This window comes from Coptis chinensis, chromosome 9 (assembly GCF_015680905.1).
Source record: "Coptis chinensis isolate HL-2020 chromosome 9, ASM1568090v1, whole genome shotgun sequence".
In the NCBI taxonomy this organism is placed as follows: domain Eukaryota; kingdom Viridiplantae; phylum Streptophyta; class Magnoliopsida; order Ranunculales; family Ranunculaceae; genus Coptis; species Coptis chinensis.
The window spans coordinates 72,565,758-72,586,505 of record NC_141464.1 but is presented as its reverse complement, the minus strand read 5'-3'; the positions used below and the strand labels follow the sequence as shown (position 1 = coordinate 72,586,505).

The 20,748-nt window shown below is 43.6% G+C and overlaps 3 protein-coding genes across 5 annotated transcripts; 2 read left to right on the top strand and 1 right to left on the bottom strand.

The window, feature by feature from the left end:
• The first annotated feature begins 8,383 nt into the window (after positions 1-8,383).
• On the top strand, positions 8,384-8,998 carry LOC147477887 (F-box protein At1g70360-like). The gene has a single exon (XM_086586108.1). It carries the CDS (start codon positions 8,384-8,386, stop codon positions 8,996-8,998), a length of 615 nt encoding a protein of 204 aa, XP_086442234.1.
• Positions 8,999-9,931: 933 nt separating this feature from the next.
• Positions 9,932-14,645, top strand: LOC147477886 (DEA(D/H)-box RNA helicase family protein). The gene is given in 9 exon segments (XM_086583558.1): positions 9,932-10,403; positions 10,566-10,841; positions 11,118-11,199; positions 11,202-11,440; positions 12,223-12,420; positions 12,488-12,643; positions 13,009-13,433; positions 13,782-13,939; positions 14,173-14,645. Coding segments are annotated over 9 exon segments (2,286 nt in total). The 5' UTR covers positions 9,932-10,001; the 3' UTR covers positions 14,523-14,645.
• A 1,068-nt stretch (positions 14,646-15,713) lies between these two features.
• On the bottom strand, positions 15,714-20,511 carry LOC147477885 (polyadenylate-binding protein RBP45-like). 3 transcript variants are annotated; one of them, XR_015209136.1, is made up of 8 exons: positions 20,056-20,511; positions 19,498-19,975; positions 19,070-19,150; positions 17,006-17,061; positions 16,797-16,927; positions 16,555-16,651; positions 16,293-16,469; positions 15,714-16,077 (listed from the first exon to the last, which is right to left on the bottom strand). XR_015209136.1 is itself a non-coding variant. In XM_086584537.1 (7 exons), exons 1-7 carry the CDS (start codon positions 20,434-20,436, stop codon positions 16,075-16,077), a joined length of 1,323 nt encoding a protein of 440 aa, XP_086440663.1. In that variant the 5' UTR covers positions 20,437-20,508; the 3' UTR covers positions 15,714-16,074. The 3 variants fall into 3 exon arrangements, 2 of the variants coding, with proteins under 2 accessions (XP_086440663.1, XP_086440664.1); XM_086584537.1 differs by lacking the exon at positions 19,070-19,150 and having other exon boundaries at positions 20,056-20,508; XM_086584538.1 differs by lacking the exons at positions 15,714-16,077; positions 16,293-16,469; positions 16,555-16,651; positions 19,070-19,150 and having other exon boundaries at positions 16,793-16,927; positions 20,056-20,509.
• Positions 20,512-20,748: the final 237 nt, after the last annotated feature.

Below are 20,748 nucleotides of genomic sequence, written 5' to 3'. Positions count from 1 at the left end.
TTGCTCGTAAAGCTCGAGCACGCGTATACCACCGCCTCAGAGTGAGTAATGCCAAGCCGGACGAAAATATTGTCACCGAAGAAGGCGGTGGTGCTCAAGAGGCCGGTATCGTGTTGTTGCTCTGCGAAACCGGACATGTTCCCTCAACCAAAGATTCCCGAGGATAAACATGTGGTCGCCCGCGTGATCTTTGATTACGTCTATTGGTGAGGATATGTTTTTGTTTTGTTTGATCCGACCGCGTTTTCTTTGCCCCTATGAGGGTTAAACATTAGAGCTGGCGCTTTTTGGCTTGCGCCCGCCCGCTTCTATTGATTTGAGAACTGGTTTCCACGAAAGTGGCAGTTTGTTCCATTTGGTATTTTGTAACTTGGTAACCGACCTGGATTTTCTGGGTAGACCCAGCAGGTCGGTGCTCTGGAGATGATTTCACTGGGTCCGATATGTGTGCTTCTTTTGGTTAACACTTGACTAATGCTGTATATGTTTTGGTCTGACTTGTTCATGGCTTTGATTCTGTGTACGCCTTTTGCTTCTGAAATGTATTCTTGCTACATGTTATGCTGCTATGATAATGTATGGGAACACGCTATGTAAGCGTTTGATTTTTTAGGACGAAAACGGGGCTTTGCCCCTGTAAGTTCGTGGGCTATGGTGCTCACTGGGAGCGTTCTTCGCTGATTAACCTTAGGAGTATCGGTCCTTGTCTAGTGAGGATGAAAGAGGCTCTAAAGCATGCTTCTTACTTAGTTGATTCGAAAGTGTATGCCCCCAACTTAGCGAGACTTCGAGAGGCGTTGAGCGTAAGCTCCCTGAGAGGAATTGCGCGTATGAGCCGCTGTGTTTAGCCCCCGAGGCGTTCCGCCCCCGGTGAGCGCTTCGCTTAGTTGAATCGAAAAGTGTATGCCCCCAACTTAGCGAGACTTCGGAGGTTGCGCTGAGCCCGTAAGCTCCCGAGCGTCTTCTTTGCGTATGAGCCCCCCGAGTTACGCTCTGAGAGCGTTCTCGCTTAGTTGAATCGAAAAGTGTATGCCCCCAACTTAGCGAGACTTCGGAGAGGAGCTGAGCCCGTAAGCTCCTCGAGCGTCCTTGCGCGTATGGCCCGCGTGTTTAGCCCCCGAGGCGTTACGCTCTGAGCGTTCTCGCTTAGTTGAATCGAAAAGTGTATGCCCCCAACTTAGCGAGACTCGGAGAGGCGTTGAGCCCGTAAGCTCCCGAGCGTCTTTGCGCGTATGCTGGCGTGTTTAGCCCCCGAGGGCGTTACGCTCGGTAGCGTTCTCGCTTTAGTTGAATCGAAAAGTGTATGCCCCCAACTTAGCGAGACTCGGAGAGGCGTTGAGCCTGTAAGCTCCTGAGAGCGTCTTGCGCGTATGAGCGCGTGTTTAGCCCCTGAGGGCGTTCTGCTCCTGAGAGCGTTCTCGCTTAGTTGAATCGAAAAGTGTATGCCCCCAACTTAGCGAGACTCGGAGAAGCGCTGAGCCTCCGTAAGCCCCGGAGAGCCTCTTTGCGCGTATGGCGTTTTAGCCCCCGAGGGCGTTACGCTCCCCGAGCGTTCTCGCTTAGTTGAATCGAAAAGTGTATGCCCCCAACTTAGCGAGACTTCGGAGAGGCGCTGAGCCCGTAAGCTCCCCGAGAGCGTCTTTGGCGTATGAGCGTGTTTAGCCCCCGAGGGCGTTTTCGCTTCCCGGCGGTAGCCGTTCTCGCTTAGTTGAATCGAAAAGTGTATGCCCCCAACTTAGCGAGACTTCGGAGAGGCGTTGAGCCTGTAAGCTCCTGAGAGCCCCCTTAGCGTATGGCGTGTTTAGCCCCCGAGGGCGTTACGCCCCGGAAGCGTTCACCGCTAGTTGATCCTAGAAGTATAGGTCCTCAACTTAGCGAGACTCGGAGAGGCGTTGAGCCTGTAAGCTCCTGAGAGCGTCCTGCGCGTATGAGCGCGTGTTTAGGTATGGAGCTTGCTCTGTGGGAGGTGTGGTTTGGAGATGTGAGTAGGTCCGCCATTTATGATACCATCTTGAGTTTCTTTCATTTGAACTTTGTTGTGGCCGGGGAACAGAATTACAATGCGCATTACACCTATTAGTAAAATTGCTTTAGCAAGTATGTGTTCCATGGTCGTGGCGGATCCTTCCTTCTTGGTTTTAATCCAATACGCCGCCGCTGCCAACGACGCGTTCCCACGCATGTGCGGCCTTCCCATGTTGGTGCTAGCTTAGCCTCGCCTTGAGTTTTCTTCAATACGAGATCCCCGTTGGAAAGATCGTGGGAAGCACTCGCTTTGTTGTAAGATCTTTTGAGGACCTGTTGGTAGTCGCCACTCGACGGCCGCTAGGTCGCTACTCCTCGAGGAGGTCGATCTCTCGCTAGAACTCGAAGTCATTAAGGCCGTTCGACAAGTTCAGATCGGGTTGTCGGATTGTCACCGGTGGGTATGACGGCTTCGCGCCATAGCATAGGAGAATGGTGACTCACCGGTGCTTGAGCGAAGTAGAAGCGATGAGCCCGTGAGTATGTTCTCCAAATTGATTGGGCCAATCGGCTTTTGTTCTTTTCAATTTTCTTTTTCAAATTCTCCGTAATCGGCCTTTATTGTCGGCCTCTCGCTTGTCCATTGCTTTGAGCGCATCGGGTGTAGAGAATGCATGAACGATCTTCCATTTGGCCGTAAACTCTTTGATCGCTTTTGCCCTTGAACTGGAGCCATTATCCATCACCGTTAGTATGTGGAAGGCCAAACCGGTGATGATATGAGTCCAAATGAAATTTCGACATGTGATTCTTTGACGCAGGTGCTAACGGAATTGCTTCAACCCACTTAGTGAAGTAGTCCGCGGCAAAGAAGGACGGCGAAGCCGGTGCTTTTCTCGGGGATGAATGGTCCCATAATGTCCATGCCCCACATGTGGAACGGCCAAGGACTCGCTGATGTTAATCGGTTCATGAAATGGTTGTGATGTTGTGACCAAATGTTTGGCATTTGACACATTTGAGATCGACGACGCTTTAGCATCGACCGCATAATGAGGCCGTAAGAGTAGCCCCTCGAGATCGCTTTGGGCGAGCGAGCGACCTCCCGCATGGTGGTTGCCGTGATTCTCCTTCGTGAATTTCAGCAAAAATTAGCCGGCCTTTGCTCGACCGATACACCTCGATGAGGTCCCCCTGCTGATTTGGCGAAATAATCTGGCCATTCACCATACAATAGCTACGTGCTTGGTGTAGAACCTTCTTGGCTTTGCGCGCCTCCTGAGTGTGCCGCATCGATGTACCAGATAATAGTCGCGATCCATGATTGACTCGTCCCCGATCTTCGTAGAGTGGGAGCAGGTCGCTAATTGTGCGGCGTGGGTTCGCTTTGGTAGGTCGGTCGATCGACCACGCCGATAAGTAGTTGTCGAGGGACACGCCGGTGTGTCCGAGTGGCTAAGCACGCCAAGCATCCGTGGACGGTTCGCCACGCAAAAATGGTGTATCGTCGCTCGCTAAAATGACGGAAGCAAATTGTTAACAACTTGAAGGTATTTGGAGAGGTTACCTTCACCGGTAGTGTACTTTTTTGCAACCCGGGCGAACGACCCGAAGTCACTAAAGATTTGATCTCCTTTACTCCGAAATGGATCGCCGCCACAAGATTCCCATTATTAGTGCTTCAGACTGGCTTCATTGTTGACGCTATGGGTCTATAATGAACCGCCTTCTCTACCATAGCTCCCTCGGGGGAGACTAAAACGATTCCCATACCACTGCCTCCAGGGTTGCTGGAACCATCGACGTAGAGACCGACCGCGGTGCATGTTCGCTTTTGGTGCGACCTCTGCTTTCGCCTCCCAATTAGGGTCGCCGACCGGAAATCACTAGGAAATCTGCCACGACCTGGCCCTTTTGTGATATGCCCGGGACGAAGTCGATGTGGTGTTCACCCAGCTCTTCGGCCCATAATGCCATCCTTGTAGTCTTGTTTTCTTTGTGAAGAATCCTCTTCAAAGGAAGATCGCTAAGCACCTTGATTGGATGAGCCTGGAAATACGGTCGGAATTTCCTTGCCGAAGTATAACAAAGCAAGGGACGGCTCTTTCTATGTAAGAGTAGTTCTTCTACCGAGCCGAGTGTCTTGCTTGTGAAGTAGATCGGCTTTTCGAATTGTGTTCGCCCTGAATAGGACCAACCGATGGCGAAATCGATACCGCCGTAGCCCCCGAAGTTCTCCGCCGGTTGGTTTGGCGAGGACGGGAGGAGTTGTGGAGGTACTCCTGCGGGTGGCGAATGCTTGGTGGCATTGATCGCTCCATGAGAATTGCTCGCCTTTCTTTAGTATCCGTAGGAACGGCTCGGCATTTGTCCGATGCTCTAGATATGAATCGGTTGAGTCAAAACGACCATACCGACAACTTTTGTATCCGCTTTTTGTTTTGGGTCGGGCATGTCGATGAACGCCAATTTGGTCTGGATTTGCTTCGATGCCTCGTTGCGAGACTTGATATCCGAAATTTTTCCGAGGACGCGCCAAAAAGACATTTCTCTCGATTCGCCATTCCATTCCGTTCGCCTTAGTCCGAGAACGCTTTGCTCGAAGTGAGTGAGGTGGTCACCGCTTTTTGCTCTTTGACTACCATATCGCCTATGTAGACCTCCATGGTATCGCCTAACATGTCCCGAACATGTTAGTTACTAGCCAGATTGGTAGGTCGCTCCCGCTCTTTAGTCCCGAACCGGAGAACGCTTGTAACAATAAATTCCTTTGTTCGGTGATGAACGATGTCTTCTCCCGATCTTCTTCAGCTAATGGTATCTCTGATTGTACCCGCTATATCGCCCATGAATGATAGCAGCTCGTGCCCACACGCCCGGGTCGACTAGTTGGTCGATTCTTGGTAGGGGAAGCCGCTCTTTTCGAGTTTCCCTCGATTGACGCTGGTGAAGTCGACGATAAACGGATCGCCATTCTTTTTTCGGATCGCCACTATGTTGGCGACCCACTCGGTAGTCGACCTTCCGGATGAAACCTACTTGTTTGAGCTTGTCCACCTCGTCGCTGATTGCTTTTGAAAGCGTAAGGACAATCTTCGGGTGACGCCGTCGAACCGGTTTGGCACCATGTTGATGTTTAAACGATGGCATGCAACACTAGGGTCTATACCGTGCACATCGATATACCTACCAAACACATCTTTATTCATGGATAGAAAATTTACAAGTTGAGCCTTAAGTGCTGGGTCGAGGTTGGCTCCCACATAGACGAAGTTTAGGGTCGCCTTCGGTTCCGAGGTTCACTTGTCGCTTTGTCTTGAGTCGGTGCTTGGCTCTGCGGCGCTCTCGGGAGGGTTGTTGTTCTTTGCCGACTGCATCGGTGTGTTTGGTGGGCCGGAGTAGTCACTGAACTGACGCCCTTCCGTGGTTATGACAACGGTCGGTCGAAATGACCGCTGTTATGGACAACGTAAATCGGGTAGTTCCCCGCCATCCTTCCGGTTGGAGGGAGGTTGTGGTGGTATCAATGGCAGACTCGCTTGTTCGCGGATACTTTCAATGGGGCGACCTCCATTATCCGAACTCGCTGGTTGCACGCCTACGGTGGTTTGGTAGTGGCCGAGGTCGGGCCGGAGAGTGGAAACTCTTTGCCGAGCCCCCAGCCGCATCGCTTTGTTATTCTTAGCTCTCTCACCTCGACCACCAAATCCTTGGCCATTGTATAGTTGGTAGGTTCGTCGACGGAGATGGGAGGTTCTTTGCTCTTGGTCACGGCAATGATTTGGTTACAATGACGGGCTTCGAAATGGTTGCTCTCGGTTCCATCATTCCCTCGGGCCGGAAAACGGATGACCGATGCGCAGTGGATGGATGGTACGGCCATCGATGATATCCAACGCCGCCCCAGAATGGCGCCAGAGGGCGACTTGGTATCTAGGACGCCGCGCGCGGTTGAAGCCGACTTTGTCTTCCCCGATCCCACCGGTGACCGGGAGGATGATGTCTCCTATCGGGGCCTCGAGCCGCTGAATCGAAGAGGGTGCAATGGGGTCTATGAAGACCGACTTTGGTAAGTTCATCTCTTGGATCGTGGTGATAGAACAAAATATCGCGACGAAGCCGCCAGTGGTCGATCAAAACTTCGCTTGACGGTCCCAAATACCGATTTTGACGTGGACCACGAAAGTGCATCGTTATCGCGGGAGGCGGACTTGTTGAGGTCGGCCTCGGTAAGGTGATATCTCCCTTCGCTCGACGCTGAATCGTGGCATATATAGCCGCTTGTGAAGAGAAATTGTATACTTCGTGGAGGGCACCTACGCCGCCTTCGCTTTTTCCCGCGAGCTCGGTGACGAATCATCTTGAAGAGTGATCATGGGATGGTTCTCCGCGCTTTCGCTCGCTCCTCTGGGCCGATAGCGGTGATCTTGATGGATGCGTTCTGAGCCGCCCTCCTCGATATGAGGGCGACTTTGAGAACGCAGTCGCCTCCTTCTTCGGTGGGGACCCGCCAGATCCCTACGAGCCATGAGTTTGTGGCGCAGTCGCCGTCGGTATATATTAGTATCGCTTTGATGTGCCCAACACCGTCCGTGTCTTGCAAGTAATGTTTGAGCCCCAACGCACGCCGGTCCGTGGCAATTTGGCGCGATGAAAAGCGCAAGAAGGTTGGTCCGGGCGACCGCCGGGTCGCCTTTATCTCGGGTCGGTAGAATGCGGCACGCTTTGATCTTTTCTAGTATGTAACTAGGGAGATCTAGTGAGCTCTGCGAATTCCGATCGTTTCTTGGTTTTGGTCCGGACGGCCGCCCTTTGTTGTCGGGTCGCCTTCCTGTAGGATGATGCTACTTCAGAAACCTCTCCCTCTTCTTCGGCTTCTTCTTCTTCTTCGCTTCGCTTTTAGCAAAGCTTCTTGCGCTTTGATGTATTTATCCACTGAAGCGCATATGGCTACCAACGCTTCGGGTTGGTCTTTCAAGAGCCGACCGTTAGGTCGGTGTTACGGGAGCGCAAGCGGTTTGGAAAAGCCATCGCGGCAAATGATTCCTCGAGGCCGCTTCCATGTCCAAGAGTTCGGTTTTGAACCGCTTTAAGAAAGAATCAGAGGTTTCCTCCCCTGCCCTGAGCGAAATGGAAGAGTGAATCGAGATCACCCTTTTTCGCCTCTCATTGCGGTATGCGATCGGGTTTGCGAACGTGTCGGTGAAATCGCTCGAAGCTTCGGATGGAGTCCGCTCGAGGGAGAAAAACCAATCGAGCGGGCCGCCCTTAGGCTTGCCGGAAAGAGTCGCAGATCGGAGATGGTCGAACTCGGCGCTACCGTAGAAGCGAAGGCTTTGAGCATATCGTGCTATATGTCGCCCGGGCATGTACGACCGCATATACGGAAACCGTGGTTGACAAAGTCCGAGGGGAGATCTTATGAAGAACTTCATGGCAAAATGGAGATGCGCGATAGGTTTTCAACATTTTCTCGCACTATCCGGGTAGAATCTTTCTGACCGCATTCTTGTCGAAAGCCTTTGGTTTAGCTCGGTGATCCGTTGACCGACGCTGATGACGCCGCCGTCATGGTGCCAGCTAGTGGGCTTTGTGGTATCTACTTGTGCACGAACGTGACGCTTTGCCCGAAGTTGGGCAATTTGTTCGCTCATTGTTCCTAAATTGCCGGCCAAAGTGTTGAATTGAGCTTCGAGGCTTACCATGCTTCGTGGGCTTGAGAATCTTTTGGTTTGGTTTTTGTTACCGATTAGTGTGAAAGTGGTTTGGTTTCAAGCGATCGACCACGCACGGGCGCCAATGTAAAGGTGTGATGTGTTATTCCTCTACAAACACCTCGACCGATATGAATAGATGGATGAGACCGAAGTTCGCTTTTGGAGCCGATCGCCACGATCTTACTCTAGGGGTTGGGCTCGAGTAGAATCAGTCCGGGCGAGTTCATAGGAGTGGTATTTATAGAGATTGAAAGTGTATCCTCACCCTCCACGCGTAAAGGATGTCACCAACGTGGGGTGTGGATCATGGGAGCACGGAGAAATATCTACATAGGTCCGCCGTGATGATGATGAGGAGTGGCAATGCGGCAGCGAAAGAAGCCATGGCCGCGACTAGTGACTCGACATAGCTTAGGATGAGTGCAAGTACACCTTCACCATGATTGCTTATGGATAGGGGTCTGTGTCATTGTTCCGGGCGTGAGTTCGCATGATGTTGCGATCTGTCCTGTGGCGCGATGTTGGCTCATGGATGCGACCTGGGACCATAGGTCGGTGCATTAGTTCCACCATGTTAAGCGCGTGCTGGATAGAGAATATCACTCCCCTACACAGTCTTTTTGGAATCCGGGTTTGTTTATGTAGGCACTGTAACAAAGAACAATATTCCGGATGGATTGGTGTCGGACTCTACGATTGGGATGATACGGTACACTGTTCCTGAACTTCTAAGTAATGGTGAGCACGATGAAGTTTCATCTTTGGAAACAGTTGATGTGATATTTAATGATATGGGAAGAATAGTGAATGTTTATAAGTCGTACCCTGCTGCATCCAACTTGTGTTCTTTGGATTATGATCTTTTTAGCCCAGCTCTAGGTGCTCTGTGTAACCATATTACAACCGCTGATCATTCAGCGTGTGGTTTATGTGATGCGGTGCCTAATGCTATAAAGATAAAGAAAGAACCTAAGACATGCTTTTACTGGCAATCAATGTGGACGATCAAATGGAGAACTTTTCAATTTTGGAGGATTGTAAAGGATCAACTTGCATTGCCTCTATTAAATGATCTTTGTACGAAAACTGGATTGGCAAATAAGGTTCCTCCATGTTTCAAGAGTCTTCCGTCTGAACTTAAACTTAAAATAGTGGAGTTCCTTCCAGGTTTTGAAATTGCTAAGCTTGGTTGTGTTTCCTCAGAGCTAAAGGATTTGTCAACGAATAATATTCTGTGGAAGCGTAAGTACATAGAAGATTTTTCTCGGTCCAAAGCAGAAGGAGTGGAAAGAAAAGTTATAAGAAAAACAGATTGAGGAAGACCATGTATGTCCACATTCTTATGGAGGCACAAATTGCAAGCTGCACTTCGTTACATTCTTCATTACACCAGAATATATTAGTATTAGGATTGATCGATGGACCCTAATATACCATCGATCCTTATATTATGTCATAATTTTCTCCCCAGTCTTTGGAATATATATAAATATATCAATTTCAAGTGGTATACATTCTAGGCTTTATGTTTCATTTGTATTCTTATTACTTATTAGTATTGATGCAAATATATTGATGTAGCTAGTTGAACTATATAAGGCTAGTCATGAATTTGCTCATGAATAATGTAAATGTGTGTTTTAGTCACGACCTTATGAGTCTGGGTGATTGGGGAAGATGATGTTATGACTGAGTTCGAATGATCGAACTGCCTATGGGTGAACTGGAATCAAATCAGACGTAATTCATTTTGGAATTAAGTGATTGAATTGGAGAGGGAGAGAATGTGAGACTGAAACCCCTGTTTAGTCACCACTTTGTATTTATATCTTCTGATCTTTGGTGCTCCATTAATTGCATAATGAATGAGATCCACCTTTGGTGTTTTATTCATTGATGATCTTTAGTGCTCATGTGTAACCGAAGGCGACTTGTCTCTTGGGTTGCCTTGTTGATCACGAACTAAGTGTAACATAATGATCTTATCAGCTAAGGCTTTGGTCGCTTGTTCTAGCGAGATGATGACTCTAGTTCGTTTAGTACGAACTAATTGTCTTTGGTGATGGACACGTCTATTGACCAATGGCCTATAACATTGTAGCGACGCTGAGGTCTTGGTATAATTGGCTTGGTGAGTTATGCAGTTATGCTGGACACGTGTATAATATATATTCCCTCACAAAAAAACAAAACGGATCCGGCCCATGAAAGTTATAAAAAAGAGTCCAGCCCAACTAGTTTTATCTTCGTTGTCACTCTCAAAAACCCTAATTTTTTTCCCACCACTCATAAACCCTAATTCAAATTCTCTCTCAATTCATGACCAAACACCTCAAAAACATGAAACCCAGAAAAAAAAACAAAACTTTTCCAAGAAAGAAAAAATACCAAACAGAGAAAGAAGAAATATCCTTACTGAGTAATTGGATTGAGTATGGTAAACCAGACTCAGGGTCAAACCCACTATCAATAAAACCCCTTTCATCTGATGCACCAATAGGTGACTTATTATTACATAATGGTACCTTTTCATTATATGCTGGTTGTAAAGAATTTAGACAATATCCAATTTCACACAAGACTAAAAAAGGTTTAAATGAAGCTGGGTTTAAAATTATGACTGATATTCAAATTGCTTCTTTGCCTCATACTTTATGTGGTAGAGATATTCTTGGTGCTGCTAAAACTGGCTCTGGAAAGACTCTTGCTTTTATTGTTCCTGTAAGTTTTTATTTTACTGCATTTGGGCTTGTTTAATTATGTTTACTTCAACTTGGGCTTACTAGTTTTAGATCATTTTTATTCTATAATGATTATGGAATATGTAGAGATGGTACTAGCTTCTTGTTGCAACTGTAGTAAATCAGGATCTAATGCTTTCAGATTTTAGAGAAGCTGTACAGAGAAGGTTGGGAACCTAATTTTGGGGTAGGCTGCATAATAATAAGTCCTACCAGGGAACTAGCAGGTCAAATTTTTGAGGTATTGAACTTAGTAGGGAAGCACCATGGTTTCAGTGCTGGTTTTCTGATCGGTGGTGGTGAAGATGTTAAATATGAGAAGGCACATGTTAACAACTTGAACATTTTGGTGTGCACTCCCGGCCGGCTTGTTGAACACATGAACGAGACTCCGGATTTTGATTGTTCAGGGCTTCAGGTCAGGATAAGATAGTTCTTTGGTAGTTATTATTGGTTCAAGCTATTTGTTACTGTGATTGTCATACATGTCACCTAGACTCTCATGGAACCAATCTTGTTTTCTTCTTTCGGAGATTGAGTTGAGTAGATTTTGGGGAAGATCTTAAAAAGTTCTCCTGTTGTGGATGGTTCCACATGTATGGCAAACACAGAGAGAATGGCCTCCTAATTCATTTTCTGTCTGATTCTGGATGTATTCTTCTGATTCTGGATGTATTTCCTGGCCAAGAAATAGGTCTTGGTGCTTGATGAGGCTGACCGGCTTCTCGATAAAGGTTTCAAGGAAGAAGTAAATGCAATAATTTCACAGCTCCCAAAAAACGGCAAACCATGCTTTTTTCAGCAACCCAGTCGAGGTCTGTTGAGGCTCTTACTAGGCTGAGTTTGAAGGACCCAGAGTATCTTAGTGTCCACTCGGACTCTTTGACAGCCACTCCTAGTGGCCTGCAGCAAACTGCTGTTATTGTTCCTCTCGAGAAAAAGTTGGATACGCTGTGGAGCTTCATAAAGGCACATCTTAATTCGACGATATTAGTGTTCCTTTCAACTTGCAAACAGGTGAGCCCATCATGATTGTTTTTTGTAGTTGTTTTAACGGTGATTTGCATTTACGGAGTTGAAAACCAGCGTGAAGCAGTGGTGGTCCTCTAAGCCTCCTTTTTTCCCACAGCCTAAAGACCACAGTGAAATGTTATTTTAGATTTGTTATCTAATAGTTGTAAAGGAAAGTTATGCTAATGGGTTAGAATCTGGAGGTTGTGAAGCAAAGTTATCCCCAGGATGAATGTAATGCCCTGTATCTAATTATTTTGTTCTTCTAACACTACGAGTTTGATATTAGTACAAACCCCCCTCCCCTTAAAAAAGACCAAAAGACAGTTGTTTAAACCAGTTCGCACACTACAGATTATGTAGTCCATGCCTGTTCTGTAATGTTGATCAATTGGACTCGTAGCTAAGTCGTGTAAATCTCCGTTCCCCTTGAAAGGCAGCTTTAGTGTTAGTAGCCAGCTTCACACGCTGGCTCGCCTCTTAGGACCAACTTTATTTGGCGTTCTTATGTATTGTGGGATATCTAGGTGAAAAAAAAACTTAAAATTGTAATCCTTTTATCTGCCTCTCTAGGTTAAGACTGAATCTTATCTTAAGACCTTGGGTCCCATACAAGTCTCCCTCTACCCAGGCTTAACCAGAGAACACTTTGCTTCAGAGTGTAGTGATTACATAAGGATTAGAAAGAAAAGACTCCATAAGAGAACACACAATGAAGCACACACTTCTATTTAGTTCTTAGGTATCACTATTTCAGTATTTCTACAACTGAAATCTAAGTGCAACAGGTGAGATTCGTTTTTGAAGCATTTAAGAAACTGCAACCTGGAATTCCTTTGAAATGTCTGCATGGAAGGATGAAGCAGGAAAAAAGAATGGGTGTATATACTCAGTTCTGTGAGCAGCCGCAATCAGTCCTATTCTCAACCGATGTTGCATCAAGAGGTCTGGATTTTAAAAAAAAGGCAGTCGACTGGGTTGTCCAGGTAATATAGTTAGCTAAAAAGCAGCTTTTCTTGAAAATATCTCTAGCTAACAGACAATTCCATTCAGGTGGACTGTCCAGACGATGTTGCATCTTATATTCATAGAGTTGGTCGTACTGCTCGTTATCATTCTAGTGGGAGATCAGTGTTATTCCTTATGCCCTCGGAAGAAGAAATGCTCAAAAAGTTACAATCATTAAAAGTACCTGTACAGAGTATAAAGGTACATTAATCTCGTACCTCTTAAACCACTACATTGATAACTGAAAAGCAATATAATTGAGTTTTCTGTGGCCTGATGCTGACACTCGGAGCATAAAGTTTGTGCGTTTTACACTTTTACATGATACAAGAAAGGAACTTATAGGGATCTAAAGTTCTTAACCCTTACAGGACCACTTCAATGTCTTTCACATTGATCCAAAAAAATATATATATATAATAATAAAAGTGTTACCTCAAACATATTATTCCAACTGCATGGACGATATTTGTTTTTGTCTATAACGAATGTCACAATCTCTTAGACCACTTAAAGAATATACTTGAAAAGTCTCTGAAGCTGATGATGCCCTTTGTGTCTTTCAGATGAATTCTAAAAGACAGCAATCAATCTCAGGGCTTTTGGGGGGTTTGCTGGTTAAGCACCCAGATCTGAAGTCTTTGGCTATGAGGGCTTACATCACTTATTTGAGATCTATACATAAACAGCGAGATAAGGAAGTTTTTGATGTTCAGAAACTTCCCATAGATGAGTTTTCTGAATCATTGGGTCTACCTATTCCCCCAAAAGTTCGTTTCTTAAACCAGAAAACCAGGGCTCGGACAGTGCCAGAGGACTCTCAACCTGAAAGTGATGTGAAAATTACTGTAGCAAAGCCAAGAAGAGAAACCGATATAAGTCCTAGTCCGTCTGAGGAAGGAAGAGGAGATTTGAAAACTGGTCTTCTGCTAGCAAAAGAACCGCAAATGGATTTAGAAAGCAATGGTGCTGAAATTGAAGCTTCTACTATGTAATGATCTGCATGCATCTTTTAAGATATTAGTGAAGTTTCTGTTTATGCTTAACTTGAGTATGCCGGCACATACTCAACATATGGTTCACATTTTGTGGCAGTCCGCTTTGCAAGCCATGGCAATATCAGTGTGATTGAATGATAGTGACTGCGATATTCGTATTTACTATTTAGTTCTTGTGGTCTTAAAAGTTTGGTTAGTTGGTATTTTGTAGAGTTATGTTTCATCGATCTCATTATCATTTGAGTGGTCATTCGACCTTGAACATTTATTTTTCTCTCTCATTTGTGTTGATTTCAATGTTATATATTCTGACTTGGGATTACGTTTTGTCTTTGGTACAGCCCCGCAACCAGGATTCTCAAGAAGAAGAAGTTGAAGATTAATCTACACAGACCACTTGGCAAAAGGTGCGTGTTTGACGAGGAAGGCAACACACTTCCCCCACTTGCAGCATTAGCTGACACTGATAGTGGAAATGGGTCGCTTCAGCTTGACGAAGGTAATCTTTTGAAAAACATGGTGACACTAAGTAAGAAGGGCGTGTGTCGGGGTAAAGGGTAATGAATTCCCCTAACTGCTACTTGTAAACCTAGAACATGGTGGTATAGAAGCCAATGCATACTTTGTTGATGTCCAACTCTCTGAAGTTTCAACTTATGTTATTCAATTGTGTCTCCTAGCTCCTGAGTATCTAGGTCTTACATTTTTTGCATTTGGTTTTACATTTTGCAGTAAAAAGACGAGAACGGTACACTCTGCTTAGCGAAGAATTGAAAAAGGATGACAAGGAAGACAAGCTTGTGCAACAGCAACGCCTTAGAGAGAAACGAACTAAGGAGAAGATAAAGTTGAAGAGGGGAAGAGAAGAAGATAATAGTGAAGAGGAAGAAAGTGAGGATTTTTCTGGTTCAGATAGAGAAGATGCTCGTGGCAGGACCACCAAGAGATCAAAGATATATTTTAGTGATAATGACGATGGTGATATGGAAGAGAAAAATAAGTTGAACTACGCTACTGACTCAATTTCTCTGGCAGATCAAGAAGCCTTGGCTCTTAGGTTATTGAGTTCCATGCACTCATAAGTTATTTTAACATACATGTTCAAGTTATTCAAAGTTTTAGATGCTGTGGATGAAATGGAATAGCAAGTGTAACTGGGCATTGTGGATTTTGTCGTCATTATAGTTGATGTTAGTTCTTTCGGTTACTGCACAGTGCACACCCTGAATCGAAGTTATACTTCGTGCTATAATGAAAATCTGCCTCTAAGGCTCAATTTGATAATGAGGCATTCTAGTCGGTCTCTCTAGTTTGAAAGACACATTTTTTTTGGGGTGGGGGTGGGGGTGGGGGGTGGGTTTCAAGGCTTTAAGCTGTTTGTAAAGTGGTTCCTTGACTTCCTTAATATTGAATTACCCATTACTGGACGCACTTTTCTAAATTTTAGAAACATGTTTCTCTAGCTTGCAAAGTTGCTACTTGCTAGTGCACAGTGTTATGCGCTTCCAAAATTAGTCCGACAGTAAATCTAGGAAGGTAAGGTCTGAGGAACTTTAAATCCGAATCTTTAATCATAACATGAATTCCGTTAACACACTGGAACAGCCTAGGTGTTCTAGTATTGGAGAAGAATGAAAATAAGCATTTGAGAAGGCAATAGTAATCACCAAGTATCCTATATACTGGAAATATCCGCGAGTGTATCTAGCAAAGTTCTACCAGGCTGAGGTAGATAGTTTGATATACATACCCTTATCTTCTGGCATCACAGTAAGACTAGGACATTACGCATTATGGATAGCCAAAAAAACGCCGTCATTTCACACGTTTAATTTGTTAATCGACTCTGGAAGAGAGTGCCCAACAGCTATAACAGGAGTCCATAAACGATGACATTACATTCAGTTGCAGGAATCTAGATTCCTTTGGACCAAACATGGCAAGAGTTTCCACAGAAAACCTGCTTCAAAATCATAGTACAATTCCCATGCACCCTCCAATGAGATGCGTTCAGTAAGTATATGATATACTACGTATAAATAAATCTCTGCCGTTAATCAGTTGTTCCTGGTTCTCTTAAGACTTTTAACATCTCCAGAGCTATCTAATACAGGTACACGACAATATAAACATAGCCTCACTAAATATTTTAGAATTTTCTTGTTCAGCTTTTGTATAATCGCAAACACCCTGCTGTTTCCACAATCCACACCATATGCAACAAAAACAAAATACACCATGATTCACACCATAGCAAACTCACTACGCCAATATGAAAAAAGCATTGCAATCCATTCAAGGTCAACAAAACATTAATAAGTTTAACTTGTAATTTCATACTGATCTCAACAATATCATTACTAAGTAGAGAAGTCTGGACTCCCGAGTTTCGGAGTAGGTGCTCCAGGAAACACAACAACAATCGTTTCAGATATGGAAAAAAGATTTAAAGAGAAAGACATCCCATTCAAATATCACACCAAAGCTGTTTTTTGTTTTTTGTTTTTTCTTGTCTCTCTCGAGACCTATTGCTTTGACTAAGCAGCTGCTAGAGAAGAGAACCCTGGGGTGCAAGCTCCTGCTCTGTTCCTTCAACACCTGGCCACCAACAGCTTGAATGCTTGAGAGATGGTATCACTGCAAACAGAGCAAGTCTGGTGAGCAAAAATATCATAGTAGGCACTGACAATATATACCATAATAATATTGGACACCAATCAAAGCAATACACAAAAGTTGACTTTGCATTTTCATTTCATAATAGTATAACAGAATTTGACGTCTATTGTTATTCAGCAGTAAGAAAAGCAGCTGATAAAACCACTCTACAAGAGAGGCACACGAAAACGCACCTGTTGCTGTGGATAATTTCCATATCCAGGATAGGCTCCACCATAAGCATACATGTTAGGATCTTGAGCAGGAGGGGCATATCCATAGGATTCGTAACCTTGGTTGTATCCATAATACCCAGCACCATTCCACTGATTTGGGTCTGGCTGTGGCTGTACCCACCCAGCAGATGTATCCTGTAAATCCGTCATATTAATAGTGGGAACACATTCACATATAATGATAAATGAGAAGAATGATTACAAATAAGTAAAATTGAACCTGTTTGTTTGAAGGGCTACGCCCCCAGGAAAGTCTAATGCTTTGCCCTCCCAAAAGAGTTCCGTTTAACATAAGTAAAGCCTCCTCTGCACAAGCTCTGCATCACCAGACCAAAACCAGTATTCAGTCAAAACTATTAAGGGATCTAAAGACTGTACATCAAGCCACCTTCTTTTTCTCTTTTCAAAGAGGGAGTTAGTTACATTACATGCAACTCCTAGGAAAACACAGTTGGTTCTTACCTATTAGCAAATTGGACAAATCCACAGCGCTTTCCTACTGGAATCTTCACGTGGGTCAGTTCGCCAAACTGCCCAAAAACTTGCCTCAGATTATCATCAGTAACATTTGAATCCAAGCCGCCAACAAATATCTGCAACCACAATTGTAAGCATCATACTCTGGCACCAGAAAAATCATTAACAGGTGTGAAATAGAACAAAGTACCCACAGTTGTATTATTTGGATCATTTTCACTTTGAGTTGCATCACTACTCTGGAATGAAGCTGCAAATAAAAATAAAACATGAATACTAAGTAAAGGAAGTAAAATTCTAGTTGATTAACTGAAAGATGTATAGAAGTTAAATGTTGAGAAAAGGATACAAAGAAGTGTGATAGTACTGCAACCGCTCTGTCTGAACCTCTATAAACAGCCTTATCTACTTACCAGATTAAGCTGTTTATCCTTGTTAAATTTGGATAACATTAACTACCAATTTCTTAAAGACTGAATGCAGGTTTTCCTTCCAATTATTAACTGTGTTTCACAGATTTTCAGCACAGTGAGAATATTAAAAGAAACAAAGATCTCCAACAAGAAAACTAGCCAGGAAAAATCACCCATCATTTCCCAGACAGGTGTATGGGTACCTTCAAATAGGGACTATGGCAGCACACCTAAACCATTTCAAAAAAGAGGAAACAATATATATAAAAGCCTAGAGAACTATGTACCCATGTATAAGCTTAAAGGGGGGAGCAGCATAATTATGCCCTTAAATCCTTAATGATTATGAGACTGGGAGACAGAAAGTACAGAGCTCAGGGGAGTGCAGACCTAAATCTAAAGTTCCATGATATCAATTGATCCAGATCCTTCTTTTCTATTCTACGCATACTCGGGATACTGCTGTTTCCCAATGGTTCTTACTGGTACTAGTGGGTGTCTAATTTCTAATCAGAATCAGCAACCAAACATTCTCAAATCAGTTTCAAAAGATCTTAAATTCTTCACAGGCCCACCTACCACGGGCCATATATTCGTATAAACGAGTACAAAGAGAACGCATTGTAAGACCAGTACCAGGCATATAGATGTGCACACAGGTATCGTACATACATTTTTTTGTCAGTATTAGAGTGACTTCAATCCAAGGTACTCTATGCTTTTCCAACAGATAGGACGTGTATTTGACCATATTTTGATTTCTTGGGAAATTTTCTCAAGAAAATCTTTGTTTTCCCATAGAAATTTTCTCATGAAAATTAAGCGAAGAAAATGAATTGTTGTTTTGTTTGGTCACACATGAGTAAATTTAAATTCTTTCCTTCTTGGCGTTTGACACCAACAAAATTTACTGTGGAAAAGTATATGACTCATTACATGTATAGTTTCATTTCTGTAAAAACAAGTTACTAACATTCTAATTTTCCCACAATTTTTTTTTTCCTAAGGGGGGACGTTAGGAATATGTTTTCTAATGGAGGTGGGAATATATGAATTCTCTCGAGAAAAATTACCTACCTAATTTTAATGAATCAAACTCGGGAAAAAAAGTATTTCCCAGGAAAATAAATATTTTCCACATGAAAATACTCAAAATAGTTAATCAAACAGTAAAAATATATCATAAGATAAAGACATAAGAGATTTACAATTACACCAACAGACCATTAAATTTGCAACCAAGATTTTGATAATGAAACTAGATTTTTCACACCACCAAGGACGCAATAACTGTTTAAACAGATACATGGCAAGTTAACCAGAATCTGGGTGATTGCATATTGCGCATCCTGGTAACAAACAGTCATATTCCAAATAGCAGAACAAGTGAACACGACGATTTTTTTTATTTTAACACGAAACAGAGGGAGGGACGACTGATAAAGAAACAAGCTAATTAAGAAAGATAAATCATGCCATAAGCCCTACGCCACTGCTGCTAGTTGTATTTCAACATCTACACTTTAGAAAGTAGATCTTGAAAGTTCAAACATTTTTGGTGCATTAAGAGTGGACACCATGAACTAAAAAAAATAAGGAATGAAATGAAATGAAGGAACTCAATTCTGAAAAAAAATTGCGTAAATGGAACTGATAGACAGAATTAAAGTACTGATTCTGCACAACGGTAAAATGTAGAAGGCTAAGAAAAAGAGAAAAGGTGAAAGAATTAGCTCAAATCACAGGCCTAGAAAAATAAGAAATGGAGAAATAATTTGAGAATGTAGAGTAAATGCCTCTGAAATGCGTAATAAGGACAATTACGACATAAACTGTAAAACTGACCTAAACGAGGCCACGCAGTTAAGGGGAATGCATTTCAGTTGAAATCAGTTCCAGGCCCCTAAATGAGCGTCTCTTGGCTTCCTGCTTTCGAGACAAGATTATTTTTTTATAAGAGTCGGAATCTGTGAAATGTATTTAATGTGCCTTTACAAAAGGAAAGTACTGGAAGGAAATGACTTTGTAAATTGCAGCCTATCTTCAAGTGCTTGACCGAAACAAAACAAACTTATTGACCTCTATAGTAAATAACTGAATACTGGGCTGAATTCTTTTACAATGAAAGAAACTAGTACCAGAACATTGAACAAACAGTAACATTACTTCCCAGTCGCTTTACATAAATATTTCCTAACTCACATAACATCAACAGAAAAATATAGATAAAAGTCATGTAAAACTAAAATAAGTAATATTGAAGCAAAACATACCTTTGGGATACTGTTGTTGAGTACCCACAGTCTTTTTGTTTGTAGCTGGACCAATGCGCATGGCCCTGGTGGAACAGAACATACCATTCATTTCAGTCATGGCGCGCACTTGCTCACTTTCATCGGCAAACTTGACAAACCCATAGCCCTTTGAACGTCCAGTAATTCTATCAGTAACAACCTTTGCACCCTTAACAGACGGGTAGTGAGTCTTAAAAGTCTCTTGCAGTGTGTAATCCGAAACATCAGAAGCCAAATCTCCAACAAATATTGTATAATCAGTGCCATCATCAGCACGTTTCTCTCCTGAACCCAAAGTAGCCCAATTCAACCTAAAATTCTGCTCGGTGTTGGGCATAACCGTGCCATTGAACGATTGTAAAACTCTTTCAGCAGCCGCACGGGATACAAACTCAATAAACCCATAACTTTCTGATTGCCCAGTTTGCTTATTACGGATAACCTTCACTGTCAAAACCTGTTGCAAACTCAGCAGTCAAATTTACATGATGGGCAATAAGAAAAAAATGATAAAAATCGAAACTTTAAGAAAATGACCTCATTGGTATGGGCAAAACAGGAAGTCAAATAAGTTTCTTCCATCCAATACTGTAAATCACCAATCCAAAGTGTCCGGATCTCATCAGAGCTAGTTGGCTGAGGCAGGGCTGAATATTGCTGAACTTGTTGTGGCTGTTGAATCATTTGATGAGGTGGAAGTTGTTGTTGTTGTAGTGGTGGTATAGAAACTTGTTGTTGGACTTGTTGTGGGTTCCACTGTTGCTGAGGTGGCATCATCATCCAAGGTTGTTGCTGCTGCTGCTGAGGTGGCATGATTCCTCCTCCTCCTCCTCCTCCTCCTCCTTGTTGCTGTTGGTAATGATGATGTTGTTGTTCCATTGTGGGTGGTGGGATGTTTGTTGGTGCTGGTTGCATCATTGTTTTCAAACCCTAACCCTAATTTCAAAGGAAAAACAAAAAAAACTATTTTTTATTATGTGTGGAGGAAAGAGGAGATAATGAGGGGAATAATAATTAAATAAAATAGAAATTCGGTGGAGCACGTGACTTTTTTTTTTTTTTTGTGTACACGTGGCAGTATGATATGCTGTTAACATTCCAAAGATTCGGGATACACAAATCTCGATGGTTTATGGGCTTATGGGTGTTGAATCCGTTGGGCCCAACTCTAGCTGAACTTGGAATTGTTGGCTACTTGGCTGGATATTGGTGCGATTTATAATTTTTTAG

Coding starts and splice junctions, on each gene's coding strand:
- LOC147477887 (XM_086586108.1), top strand. CDS start 8,384: ATGATACGGTACACTGTTCCTGAACTTCTAAGTAATGGTGAGCACGAT.
- LOC147477885 (XM_086584537.1), bottom strand. CDS start 20,436: ATGATGCAACCAGCACCAACAAACATCCCACCACCCACAATGGAACAA. Junction 19,976..20,055: donor GTTTTGCCCATACCAATGAG/GTCATTTTCTTA, acceptor AGTTTGCAACAG/GTTTTGACAGTGAAGGTTAT. Junction 16,652..16,796: donor TTTGTCCAATTTGCTAATAG/GTAAGAACCAAC, acceptor CTGGTGATGCAG/AGCTTGTGCAGAGGAGGCTT.